Source organism: Peromyscus leucopus, chromosome 3, assembly GCF_004664715.2.
Source record: "Peromyscus leucopus breed LL Stock chromosome 3, UCI_PerLeu_2.1, whole genome shotgun sequence".
NCBI lineage: Eukaryota > Metazoa > Chordata > Mammalia > Rodentia > Cricetidae > Peromyscus > Peromyscus leucopus.
In genome coordinates this window covers 59,308,154-59,321,725 of record NC_051065.1, presented here as the reverse complement: position 1 = coordinate 59,321,725, position 13,572 = coordinate 59,308,154, and the positions used below count along the sequence as shown (strand labels likewise).

The 13,572-nt window shown below is 50.8% G+C and overlaps 1 protein-coding gene across 1 annotated transcript in view; it reads left to right on the top strand.

Annotated features, from left to right (window-relative positions):
* The window catches only part of Snd1 (staphylococcal nuclease and tudor domain containing 1), a 432,108-nt gene that overhangs the window by 409,447 nt on the left and 9,089 nt on the right, over nucleotides 1-13,572 (top strand). Inside the window, exon 15 of the mRNA XM_028866246.2 lies at nucleotides 7,942-8,130. Coding sequence (XP_028722079.1) covers nucleotides 7,942-8,130 — 189 coding nt within the window. The remainder of the gene's footprint in view (nucleotides 1-7,941; nucleotides 8,131-13,572) is intronic.

The following is a 13,572-nucleotide window of genomic DNA, read 5'->3' as shown; positions in this document are numbered from 1 at the left end:
GGAGTTGAAAGCATTCGTGTGGCCAACATGGGAGTGATGGAGATTTCCACCCCTAAGGGTTCTTGGTACCCCCTCTAGAGAAACCTGCAGCTGAGCACAACCATGTACAGGCAGTGTTCCTTTCTAGGTGCCTTGGGGCTGGAGCTGGGGTACCCCAGGGCTGTGTTCCAAGCATTCTGTAGGCTCCAGTCATTTTTCTGTGATGCCTTAGGCATTGTGCAGAGGCTTTGCCAGTGCCCTGGGGTAGGGGCTACTGTTCTCCATCCTCCAGGAAAGGCTGGCATATTTGTGTGTGGTCCCTGCCCATACCCAGTAAAGCCCATGTGAACTGTCTCCTTTGGCTGCCTGCATTCATTGTCTGGAACATGGGCTCCCCTTGCTGCTTTTCCCTCATCTACCCTATTTCTTTTGCCCTTGGTACCCTGGCTACCTTACTCAACAGAGGAAACTTCCAGTGCATGCTTTCTTCTTTCCTTCTGCCTCCCTGCACTGGGACCCTGGAAGAGCTTTAGGAGGAGGATGTAGCTATACACCTTTGCCCTTTAGTACCACTAGGCATCCAGGTCAGCATCTGCCACAGAACTTAGGACACACACCAACCCCCCAGAGCAGGCTGAGCTCAGAGCTTCCTCTGTGGTTGAATACCTGAGCATTTTAAAATCTCTCCCATCTGAACCGAAGAGTGCTTGCAGGCTCTCAAATTCGTATCAAGGCGAGATTTCAGAATCTGGAAGCTAAATGGCTAGGAAGGCCAGAAGGTGTTAGCATTTATGAAACTATCAGCTTTGCCTGGCTTTCCTTCTCTCCCTTCCTCCACACCCTTGGCAAACCCCAAGTGGCTCCCCAGCCTGCACTGCACCCCAGGCAGGGAGTATGTTCCCGCTTAGAGCGGGAGAATGACTCAGCCCCACTGCCTGTCTGATTGAAGTAGTTCCTGTGTTAAGGAGCTGGACAGAATCCAGACGAGAGGGGAAAGGGGGACAATTTGGAGGCGGAGACAGAAACTGAGTATGTATTTCTGGAAGTGAGGGCACAGAGGCCACTGAGAGAGAGGCTGTGGAAATGACACAAACTGCTGGCCACCACCATCCTCCTGCTCCAAGCCATAGCACTAGTGGTCGCTTCCAGTCCTCCTCCTTCTCCTCTTTCCCCTCCTCCCACTTCTTGCCTTCCTTACCCAGCCTCAGCCAGAAAGGAAGAGCCCACAGCCCAGCTGGGTGGGCACTGAGGTGTACGCGTTGCCTGGGCACCAGGAGCTCTTCCTCAGTAATTGGGAGACATGCGGATTAACAGCCTGTGCCGTTTTATTAATTTGGTAAATAAGCCAGAACAATTTCATTAGTGGCACATTAATGTGCTTGGGAGCAGGAAGGGTGTGTCCCACTGTGAGGCAGAAGGTCCCTCTGGCTGCCCCAGCCCACAAACAGGCCAGGTCCAGAGTGTTTAGCATTTTATCTCCCTGGGCTTGGTTGACTCTCAGCTCTCACCCTTTTAGCTTGATGGTGAGAAAACACACATACACACACACACACACACACACACACACACACACACACACACACACAGAGAGCAGACAGGCATCTGTCTGTTGCGGTGGATTTGGGAACTCTTGAGTACTTCCTGTCAACCCCATTTGGCTTACCTTCACTCTTTCATAAGGACCTCCAGTGTAAGAAACACAAAATGTTTTAGGGAGGGCAGAGGATGACAGAACTCACTCAGCAGGGATTGATCCCCAAGTGTGCAGAGTTCAGGGCATAGCTTGACCAAGCAGGAAGCTTCTGTATATAACTGATCCAGAGATGCAGAGCCTGCCTGTGAGCTCTTGGCATTAGCTGATGGGAGAAGAATCATTTTCACGTTCCTCCACTGAGTGCACAGATCCCCACTCCTTGTCTGATAGTTAACAGAACAAGTCTTGAGGTTGTTTGGCCTGCCCCAAAATTCACAGCTAGTACGAAGGGTTGACCCACAGTCCTTCAGATTCCCAAATCCATGTAGTTTCTAATCCCTCACAACCCAAGTAGTAGGTATTTCCAGGCTCTGGGAAGATTTTGAGTATCAAAAAAGCTTCATTCCCTGGTGGAACTGACTTTCTAGTGACAGAATGAAGACATTTGAGCTCCTGCCAGGTAGCAGGGGAAATGACGGTGACGCTGGTCATGAGGAAACATTTATACACTGACACTGTTTGTGTACCTAGCATATTTACAGTGACTCATTTAAATGTAATGAGTTAGGATTATGACCTAGGGCAGGTCCTGCCAAAATCCCAAGTTTCTATCAAGGTTTGTTGTTGTCATTTTGTTTGTTTGTTTGTTTTAAAGGCCCAGGGAGGTTCAATGATTCAACAAAGTGCAAGCAGGTAGTGGGTGAATTTGAACTCGGGCCACTTGTCTCTGCAATCTACATTCTCAACCTCTATTCTACACTTAGCTCCCTAAGAGCCAGAAGAAGCAAAGTGATTTCCCCACATATTCATAGGTGGCCTTTTGCAGGTGGTGCCAGAGAAGGTAATGTTGAAGCCAAGCAGAACACAGTTCACTGAGGCTGGTCTAGCTTGGTTGTCCAGCAGCCACAAAAGCCACAGTCACTCCAGCAGCGTCCAGGGCAGAGGCCTAGAGGCGCTGATGGAACAGCAAGTAAGCCAACCTGGAAGTGTCTTGACTCCTGATGGTCACATCTATCTTCAGCTAGCTGCCTACCTCTGCCTTAAATAGCTACCCCAAGCCCCTTAGAGTCTTTCAGGAAGTACTGGCCTCCCCCCAGAACCATGTCCCCCTAGGTCTCAGCTCTGTCATACACCCAACAGGAGACTAAAGAACCAGCATCTGTCTGCTGTTATATAAACATACACAGACCCCTGAAGTACCTCCGAGACCATGACCACCCACATGTGTAAACAGCAGATGCCCACTCCCAGAGTGTGGCAGTCCATGGTCATCACCTAAGATCTGAATTCCTGGATGTCACCTTCATTGTAGGAGTCTTCCCACAGAAACTGTTGAGTCCAAATCACTTCAGAAACACTCCAAGACGCTGAAGAGACTATATCAGATAGCTTTTTGCAGTTTACACAGCACTCCATGGATAAGATCTCGGTTAATGCTTGCAATCGCCAGTTGGGCATGAGGAAGTTTCTTGTATATTTCACAGGAATAAATCTCCAGTAGCTACTGTCTGTAATTTGAGACAACTTGTAAGGAACAGCTCTCCCTACAGAGATCTATATGTAGTCAGTCCTCATCATTTGCAGGTTTTGTGTTTGCAAGCATGCTCACTAACCCCAAGATCAATTCTGGTGCTTTTGCAGTCATTTGTAAACATGCAGAGTGGCAAGAAGCTTGAGTTACTTGGCAGGCACATTCCCAGCTCAGGTTGAATAAGGCAATACTGCCGCCTTCTTTTTGACATAGGATCTCATTAAGCTGGGGGTGGCCTCAAACTTGCCATGTGCATGAGGGTAACCTTGAACTCCTGGTCCTTCTACCTGTACCACCCTCCCAGTGCTAGCATTACAGGCATAGACTGCAATGCCTAGCACTTTGAGGCTTTACTTTATTTTTAGATGGGGGTCTCCTATTAGCTCTAGCTAGCCTGGACCTCTCTGTGCAGACTAGGGTGGTCTAGAACTCAGAGATCTGCCTGCCTCCATCTCTCAAGTCCTAGGATTAAGGTGTGGACAGTGAGGTGTGCCTAGATAACTCTGCCGCCTTCTTGTTTTAGCTCTCAGAGTATAAATCATTGTTCTCTTGGTGATCTGTTTAGTGTCTTGAGTTTTGTGGGGAACAGTGTTTTTTCTTAGTGATTTTTGTTGTAGAAAATGGTCCCAAGCAAGAGTATGTCAAAAAAGCTAGAATATACCTTAAAGAGAGAGAAAAAAAAAAAATACATGTTACATAACTATCATTCAGGCCTGACCTCTTAAGGTGCTGAGAGCTCAGTGTAAATGAATCAGTGATACATATTAAATAAGGAGTCTTTAAACAGAAACACATTAAGACCAAGGTTAGATATTTGACAAACAGGTAATAAGAGACTCCCAGATTTCTAAACCTTTTTTTAAAATTATTATTTTTAAAGAAAGCATTTAACTTTACTTTATGTGCATTGGTGTGAAGATGTTGGATACCTGGAACTGGAGTTACAGACAGTTGTGAGCTGCTATGTGTGTGTGTGCTGGGAATTGAACCTAGGTCCTCTGGAAGAGCACCCAGTGCTCTTAACCGCTGAGCCATCTCTCCAGCCCCCCAAACCTTTTATTCCCTCTAGGAATAATGGTTCAGTATTTTCTAATTCAGTCTTCATGATCACTTTATAAGACTGTCATGGATAACAAGAATGGAGTGTGTGGGCTGAGGCTGTAGCTCAGTGGTAGAGGAAGTGCCTAGCATGCACATAGCCCTAGACTAGTTCCTGGAACTATTAAGTAGACAGAATAAAGCCAGGCATAGTGGCACACTCCTGTAATCCCAGCACTTGGAAGATAGAGGCAGGAGGATCATGAATTCAAGGTTATCTCCAGCAACTAAGTGAATTTGAGGCCAGCCTGGCCTTTATAAGACCCTGCCTCAAAACAACAACAACAAGAAGTCTGTATCTATGTAATCTCTTTCCTTCTCTGCTCTCATCTCTCTGGGAGCATGTCTGTTTTACATGGCTACCTGTGTTGACTATGCTAGACCTTGAACTCCTGGACTCAAGTGATCCTCCTGACCCAGCCTTCTAAATATTCCAAGTAGCTATAATATAAATAAACACAGCATCCTTGGCTCGTTTTTGGAGAGGTGAGGGCGGAGTGTCACAAGTTTGAGTCCTGGAGGTAAACAGAACTAGAATTTGTGCAGGTATAGATCCTCATACCGTTACAGTTATACCACAGATTCCTGGCAGTCGGTCTGAAGGAGAGAGGTAGAGAAGACTGGTCATACATTCCACTCTGGGAGCTCCCTGCTTAACCTCTGCCCTTGAGGCCCTCAATTCTCCATGCCAGAAAAGAGTCACAGACTTCCAGCACCTATCCAGCCCTAGGTATATCCAGGAAAGTAGAGCTATAGCATGGAACTTGACTGCAGAGACCAGGAGCCAAGTAACTCCGGAGCCTGCAAAAACAGTAGACCAGACACCTTCCCCTGAGAGCCTTTGTTTGATTGAGAAATTACTATGGCATTGGCAGTTGTAATGAAAGAGGAAGCTGAGCCCTACCAGCGACAGCTTTATCTCCTTCGACAACCCCAGATGGAACCTGTGGCAGCACACTGCCCAAGGCCAAAGATTTCTTTCGCCAGGGCCTAGGGACTTGTCAAGCCCAAGTTAGCACATCGATTGCAGGCAGAAAGAAGCTGGATACGTGTGAGGTCTGGGCTTGCTTGCCAGGGGGAACCCACTGCTCCTTGATGGATTGGCCCCAGGTATATCCGCTAGCTGTGGTTCTCCCTGGCAAGCCCTGGAGAAAGCATCTAGATTCTGGCTTCAGAAAATTTGGTGTCAGATTGGGGTTTGCCATGTGTAGTGAGGTCTGAGCATGGCACTGTGTAGGATGAGAGAGATTGTTCCTGCCTGGTTGCCTCAGCAACCCATCTCTGAGCTTCTTACATCAGTGCCAACAACCCAGCCCGCTGCAGAAAACCACAGTGGCCCACTGCAAGCTGCCTAGGAGCCTGCCAAGCCTGGAGGGATGCTGTGTGGTCATGTGGAGGGAGGGGGGACATTCTCTGTTTTTTTTGGGGGGGAGACACTTGGCTACTAAAACTCTGTAACATGGCAGGTCAGAGAAGGAGGAAACTGGTGTGGGCTTGGACTCCATGTTGGCTGGGAACTGAACCAGCACCGCTTGCTTTTGGCTGGGCACATGTCCCCTGAGCTTCCAAACACAAGGCAACAAGCCCATCTGTTCTTCCCACTGCCACCCCCAAGTTCCTCTGGGACCTACTGCTTCTTGGCCTTAGCCTGTTTGGTAAGACTTGGCAAACTAAAGCAAATGAAAGGTGGTCTTCCACGGTGACATCATGCCATCCGTTTTTCTCTGGTTCCTACAGGCCTGATGGCCCCTTCAGCTCCCCCAGCCCTCTCCCTGCAGGACACTCAAGTTTGCAGTGCCCTGGGCTGTTGAGAGGTGGATCGGAGCATGGAACTCGTAAGCACCACTTGCTCTTCTTCACAGGTTAATTGCTAGACTGAGAGCAAGGAGAAGTCTGTTTTAGCACCTACCAGGCACTAAGTGCTGATTCTCCCCACTACATGTAACTCTGCTGAAGAGCTCCAGGGTCCTAAGTCTGTATGGTGGAGGGGCTGCCATTACCTCAGCAGAGAGCAGAAAAGCACGGGGAGGGACTGACTGCTCCTGAAACAAGCTGTGAGAGCCCAGGGGCAGGGGGAGTTGCCCTGCTGGAGCAGTTTCCATGGTGTTTCCACTCATTAGGAATGGGCCCAGGAGCAGAAGAGTGGCAAAAAACTAGGATCAAGTCAGGGCCCCGCCTCCCTGGCCCCACCCCCTTTACCTTCATCTCTGTTACCTTGTCTCTGCCCCTCCTAACCCAGCCACCTCTTTCTGCTTTGGGAGAGTAATATCACCGGACATTTCCCAACTACCCACTCTCATTCCTTTTAGCCCTCTGCCACTGGCACCAGCTCAGGCTTTGAGAATTCTTAGGTATTTAGACATTCATTTTATTGCTTAATCGAGCTTGAAGCCATTTAAATTAATACAAGTTTTACATTTAGCAGCAAAGGCTTTTATAGACCCCTTTAGCAGAGAAAGAATGGGGGTCGAGAGAGAATCAAGGAAGAAATTTATTGTGGGCCATTGCTTTTCTGAGGTAGGGTCAGGTCAACCTTCCCAAAAGACACAACCCTGAGCCATCTACCTGGAAGAACAGAGTCTGCCAGCCCTGGGGTCTTGGGAATAGAGCCCTCCATGAAACTCTGCTGCAGTGTCTATCTACCTTCCCTTTTGAAGAATGACCTCTGGAGTTGCCCCCCTCCCCCAGACTGTCTGTCCCGTGTGCTACTGCAGCTCCACCCACACCCTCCGTCCTTACCTGTCCCCTTCCTCTCCTCCCATCGCTTTCTGGAAGCCTCTTTAATTACCTCCATTAAACATTAATCCTTTCAGTTCTTCCTGGAAGAATGCAGTCTCCCTTTCCCCAGGGACTGCCTGCCTGTCTTCCCCACAAGAGCTGTGGTGGGTACGGGTAGGAGCATCATCATCAGCCTGCTTCTCACCTCACTCCTACACACACATGCACAGCTCAGCAGAGGGCCTCCTTCAGCCAAGGTGAGTCAAGTGCACCCCAGAAGCTAGCTCCGTGCCGAAAGGAAGGGGGAAGGGAAGCGGGCTGGTGAATCTAGAAGGCTGCGCTCTGCACAGCTGCAGGGATTGGCCGAAGCGGGGCAGTGAGGACATGAAAAACACAAACATGTGACACAGAAAAGCTGGGATCGGGTGGCCTGGGCTCTAATGGAGAGGCTGAAGCGCAGTGTGTTTGATTGTATACAGTTGAATAGGGAGGCGGGGCTATTACATAGAGATAAACAAGAAGGCAGGATTTTTACATAAGCTGAACAAGGAGAGAGGTTTAGCTCATCTCAGTAGGAGCAGTCTTCAGGCTATAAACATGGGTGGGGGAGAAAGCTCCAGTGGAGATTTTCTGAACACTGTCAGCATTCACACTCACACTCAAGGAAGGCTCTGTCATCCCTCGGAGCCTCGCTTGGGGAAGGTTTCACAACTTCCATGGGGCTGAGGCATTGGGGTCCTTGACATCGATCGCTGTACCCATGTCGACAATACGTTCACTCTGGACTTCCGGTTCTAGCCGCTTCTGCTGCATAGGATGAATGTAGGGGTGACTGAGGCTTGAGAGCCTTGGTGCCACTCCCAACCCTTACACGTGCAGACCTGCCCCCACAAGTTGACACACACCTATCTTTTGTCCCCAGGTGGAAGTAGAAGTCGAGAGCATGGATAAGGCTGGCAACTTCATCGGCTGGCTGCACATGGACGGGGCTAACCTGTCTGTCCTGCTGGTGGAGCAAGCGCTTTCCAAGGTCCACTTCACTGCAGAGCGCAGTGCCTACTACAAGCCCCTCCTGTCTGCTGAGGAGGCCGCCAAGCAGAGGAAAGAGAAGGTACCGAGTGTGGCAGTGTGCTGGTCACTTCTTAGCATGTGCTTTTTCTCACCTCCTCCTTCCACACACCACAGAGCCAAGGATAAGGTGTCAGTGTAGGCACCTTGGGTCATAAGCCTGCTACAGACCTGCAGTGGGCCAGGGCCATCAGCCTGCAAGATTCCCAGTGGTGTCCCAGGCCTATAGCGGGATACTGTAGATGACCTTGGAGCAGTAGAAGAAATGACCAGGACACCACAGGTGAAGAGTCTGTCGGTGCCCACCAAGGTACAGGGCAGCCCACCTCTGAATTTCCTTCCTACTGCCCTGTGGGGAAGCAGCCCAGGGAGATGCATGGAAGCCCTTAGAACAGCAGATTTACAGCCTCTCTCTCTCTGCAGATACTGCATTGAGGAGACAAGGGGGGTGGGTCCAAAGCAGCTTTTGGAAACAAATTGACTATTAAGGAACTCTGTGGCTTAGGGGTGGGAGCTGGGTTGACCCCCTCCCACACTAGCCTGTCTCCGTTGACTTATAGCCTGTCTAATAGTGGGATAAATCAGCCAGCCACCAATCTGTCAGGGCTCCTCTGAGCTTGAAGAGGGTTTCGTGGGACAGCTATGCTAAACTATAAATTGTTCCAAGAATAAATGTTTCCTTCCCCATAGGGTAGCCATCTGGCTTGAAATCCACTTCCCAAAGCCAAGACACCTGCCAATAGGAGTTGGGGGTTTGTACCCCTAATACCCCGTATTCTTCCTTAGGCCAAAGCAGCTGCCTCCTGGCTCAGGGCCTCCTTCCTCTTTCAGTACTGGACCTAGGGATCTGTCTTTAGTCGTCCTCTAGGAATTGGGACAGGTGTCACACACTTTGGTGGCAGGAGAACACAGGTGGACAAACTCCATAAGGAAGTGGCCCAGAAACCCTGGCTGGGCACAAGAGACTGTCTGCGGCCTAGAGGAGCTTCAGGGCATCAGAGGAGGTTCCCTTCCTCCTTGCTGCAGTTCCTGGTCACTTGAAACCCCATCTCCTGAGAGTGGACGGGGAAGCAGACAGCCTTGGCTTCCACAGGAAAGGAGAGTCACACTCTTTATAACAGCTGAATTTAGACTGCCACCCCTATGTCATCTGTCTGAGGCACATACTGACTGGAGGCACAGTGGATTTCCTGTTACAAGGTTGAACTGTCCCAGAATAGATGCATTGAGGGCCAGACTGGCATCAGTGTGTGAACTAAAGGTGGCATCTGTGCCTATGGCACAGTCCTCTAGCACTCAGCACATAAAAACTCACTGGAGCCCAGAAGCTGCCTCCTCAGGTCTGTCCATGCACAGTAGAGGCCCGGGGGGACTTGGATAGGGCCAGGGAGTGGTACCTGGCCTGAGGGGCTGGCTGGATTCCCTGCCAGGTCCAGCACGAGGCGTCCTTATTTACCGCACAGTAGACTTGTCTGAAAGAATCCAAGTTGTCATTCTGTTGGTGCCACTTGATGATGCTAAGGAGTAATTACCAGTGATTAATTACTTACATGAGCTGCACATTTTTATTCCATTCTAATTAAAATGCAGCACACAACTCTCTATACTGGGCCACCTTCCCCGTGGATCCCTCTCCTGCAATCCCAGTCCACTATAATCCAAAGGAACCAGCCTGGCTCTCCACCTCCCAGTGGGGCTGGTTCTGAGGAAGAGCTTTCTCTGCAGAACCTGTTAGTGACCCTCAGAGTTGGCAGCTGATGAAGGAGTTTGGAAGCCAGCTGGGCGACTGGAACCTGGGTATCTCAGGTGTACCCAACACTTCCCACTTGTGACCTCCCGAGGGCTACGTCTGTTACTGAGGAATAAAGGGTTCTGGTTCCTTTACAATGTGTAAATGTTTATACATACAGGCTAAACCAGGAAAGGGAATACTGAGAGACTGTGTGAGACCAGGTGTGTGCAGAATTGGACAGCGTGACTGTACATGCGTGCATTAATGAGTGTGTCTATCTGGAGGAACTTGATGCTGTTGAAGCCTAGAAGCTGCCTCTTCAAGAGTCTGTTCAGTACACACTAGGATCAGAAGCTCAGTCTGGCTAGAGAACTCCGCTGCCTCCCTGCAGGGTTTTATTCTTCTTCCCTGTGCCCCTAAGACCCTCCCCTTCCTCTATACTTAGGTGTTCTGGGAGGGAACAAGGAGGGAGTCACAGGTGGCAGATACCCCACACACACATTCTCTCTCTCCCTTTCTTCTTCTGTCCCTCTCCCTCTCTCCTTCTCCCTCCCTCTTTCTCATCCCAGCAGGGCCTTGAACAGGACTGGATTGACCATTGATTAGTTTTTATTGAGCTTGGCCTCCCTGCTGTGCGTTTGAAGGCCTCTGCCACCCTGGCTCCTTGCCAGTCACACCCTTGGAGCCTAGTGAGCAGGGATATGGAATAGGACTTAGATCGGAGAGACTCCAGCCAGTGCATTCCCTGTACACAGTTTTCTCCCCTGGCAGGAAGAGAGGCTGGGGTTCCCTGGGAAGAAATACAAAGAAGAGAAAGGACCAGGGGTGCAGAAACCAGGAAGAGAGAGAGCCCCCCTGCTCCCACCCATTCTGATCTATTCCTGTGCCCAGCACAATAGGCTCCTTCCCTCATGGTAGCTGCAGCAACAGGGAACCCTAAAAAGCTGCAGATGTAGAAGGAACCTGAGAAGATCATAAACTGGCTTTGCAGACCAGCCTGGAGCAGGAGCAGAGGAGGGAGGAGGCACAGTCTATAGCCAGAGCTGTGAAGTGTCACAGCAGTGCCTTGCCCTAAGACAGATCCACCACAATCCTAGCTTTGAAAAAGAAAATACGCCACTCTTCAGCCTGGCCGTAAACCCTACCACTGTCAGAGCTCAGGAAGACATCTCCACATTAATACTCCGAAATGGCCCAAGATCAGGGGAGACTAACTCTAACAAGCTCCTCATCTACCTGGGCCCTGCTGCTGAGTCCAGACTCACATTTCCCTGGATAACATCTTGTCCATTGGGGTCTTTTCCCAGCTCCTCCCTCTGTCAAGAGCCTGGGAGTGAAGCCTTAACTCTGAGTGTCTGTGTACACAGTTACTGCTCCTTCTAGAAGAGGTCTTTGAATTTTCCTAGTCACCTTCCCATGAGTCCAGGAAGAGGAGCATCCACAAAGATGTCTGTCTTTCCTCCTGAGGTAGCGCTGTACAAAGGCATTATCAGCCAACAGAGGTCTAAGGGTGAGGACCATGCCCATCCCAGAAGACAGGCTCCATCACACCAAGAAAGAGACTTGGCATTGACCACCTTGCCTAGGACTACTGGCTGCCAAGTCCCAAGGAAGAGCTGTGCTGCCCCCTCTCCCCAAAGAGAAACAAGGAGCCTTTATGGCTTCACTGTCCAAGGAGCCACGTCCAAAGAGTTGAAGCCTCTCTTAGAATCCAGCTTCCTTTCCTGAGGAACAGCTACCTCTTCTACCCTGGGATGCTTCTTCACAGCCTTTGGCACCTGCCATTCCATAATGCTTTCACTGTCTCCTCAGCCCAGGAGGCAGTGTGACCTCTCTTGTCCTCCAGCCAGGTGAGCTCTCTGACCTGGGACACAGGGCATCTGTCAGGCTTTGGTTTGCATCATTGGTGACCTCAGCTTGCTGCCCACCTGAGCCTGTCATGAACAAAGCTCCGCCCCCTCTCCCCAGGGAGGGAACCCGATGCTGTCGCCTGAGGCTCTTCTTGAGGACTCATTAGCAGTTTCTGCTCTCACCCTGTCAGTCTGCTCCAGATTCATCAACACAGCTGAGGAGCACCCTCCCCAACAGCCACAGCCCAGGAAGCAGGCTGGGGTAGGATGGGTCTCTGAATGGCTCCCAGACCCAGGATGCTCTCTGTCGGCTAGCACAGAGGCCTGTCTCTTCCCCAGGAGGAAAGCTAGGAAAGGAAGCAGCTGGAGAAGCTGGGCAGAGCAGGCGAGGGGAGGAAAGGACTGCTGCAGACGGCTGAAGTACTGGGGTGCTGAGGGGGAGGGGAGAAACATGGGTGCTGGCGGAAGGGAAGGGGGCTGGGTCAGAAAGGTGGCCGGCAGTGGCCCCAGCCTCTTTAAGGCAGTGATGACAGGCTTGTCTTAGAAGCAGTGTAAGTCCTATTGATCTGTGGAGTTCCAAGGGCTCTAGAGGGCCTAGGAGCCCAGTCGATAAGAATGACTGGCTGAGTAGACACCTTCCAGCCAGAGAAGCCTAGGAAAAGAGCCCAAAGCCGTATTTGAAAGCATTTGACTATCTGCCAAAGTCCTCTCATGGGGAGCTGACTAGCTAGAGGCACATGGGCCTGTGAAACCATAGGGGAGACAGAGCTGTGCATTTGTGTTCCACTGCCTGCTTCTCCTGGCCAGCCAGGGCTGGGGCTGGTGTGTGTCTTAAGTCTCTGGGTGCTGGAAGGGGAGCGGTGGTAGGAGTGATGGAGAGATGACAGCAGCTGGAGGCCAGCCAGACTGCAGCCCCACAAGTGCAACTGTGGAAAGCACCTCTTTGTGTAGCACGCTGGGAAACTTTGGCTAGATGGGCCTTAGCCACTCCCCCTGGCACCCCTAAACTCAGGAAGCCTGCATTCTTTGCTCCTTCTTTTGATAGAAAGACACACACTGACGCCACATGAAAGACAGAAGTGTAGGCTTGAGGGGTGACCCAAGGAGGTTCCATAGTTGCAGCATGCCTGCCTTTCAGTCCAGCCCCCTCCCCCCCCAAGAATCTGCTTGTTAGCCGAGAATATCAGTGACTGTAAGTTAATGTTCTAATCAAAGGAGGTGGACCTGGAGATGGCTTGTTAAAGTCAAACCCAAGATAAAGGGTAGCAGCCCATGCCGTCTAAGCTTTTCTCACGGCCCTGTGCCGCCTGTTGCCTCCAGGACACCCAACCAGTGCCAAGGACCTATTTCTGACTGCAGAACTGTGTACCTCAGTTTCCCCATTAGCAAAAGAGGAGTTAACATGATACCCGTTCAGAAGGTTGTTTGTGAGGCTCAAATGAATCGATACTTGGGAGAATGTTGAGGTGCGTGGCAGTAGTGAGCAAGCGAGTTTCTGGCTAATACTTGAACCATTCTTTTTCCTCTGTACGTGTCTTCATGATGCCATGTGTGGTCCCATCCCCTGACCCCCCGTCCGCTTCCTGCTGCTCAGCCGGAGAGCCACTTCCCTCTCATGCTCTGACAGGCCTCACTACTTGGCTAATCTCCTGGCCGCAGGATTGGACTTGACACGCTGTCACGTCGAATCAGCTTCTGAGCTGCTGCAGCTCTGGCACAGGGCTTGGGGAAGGAAGGAAAAGAGGGAAGGGTGGAGAGGGGTGGCCGAGCCTCTGAGCTGAGGTCAGAGCAACCTGCTGGAGGTGAGTGGCTCAGAGCAGAGGAGATGCTGCAGTTCTGCACAGAGACATGTCCCCCTCTCCCAGCTACAGCGTGGTGTGCCTCGGGAACAGGGACGACCTTG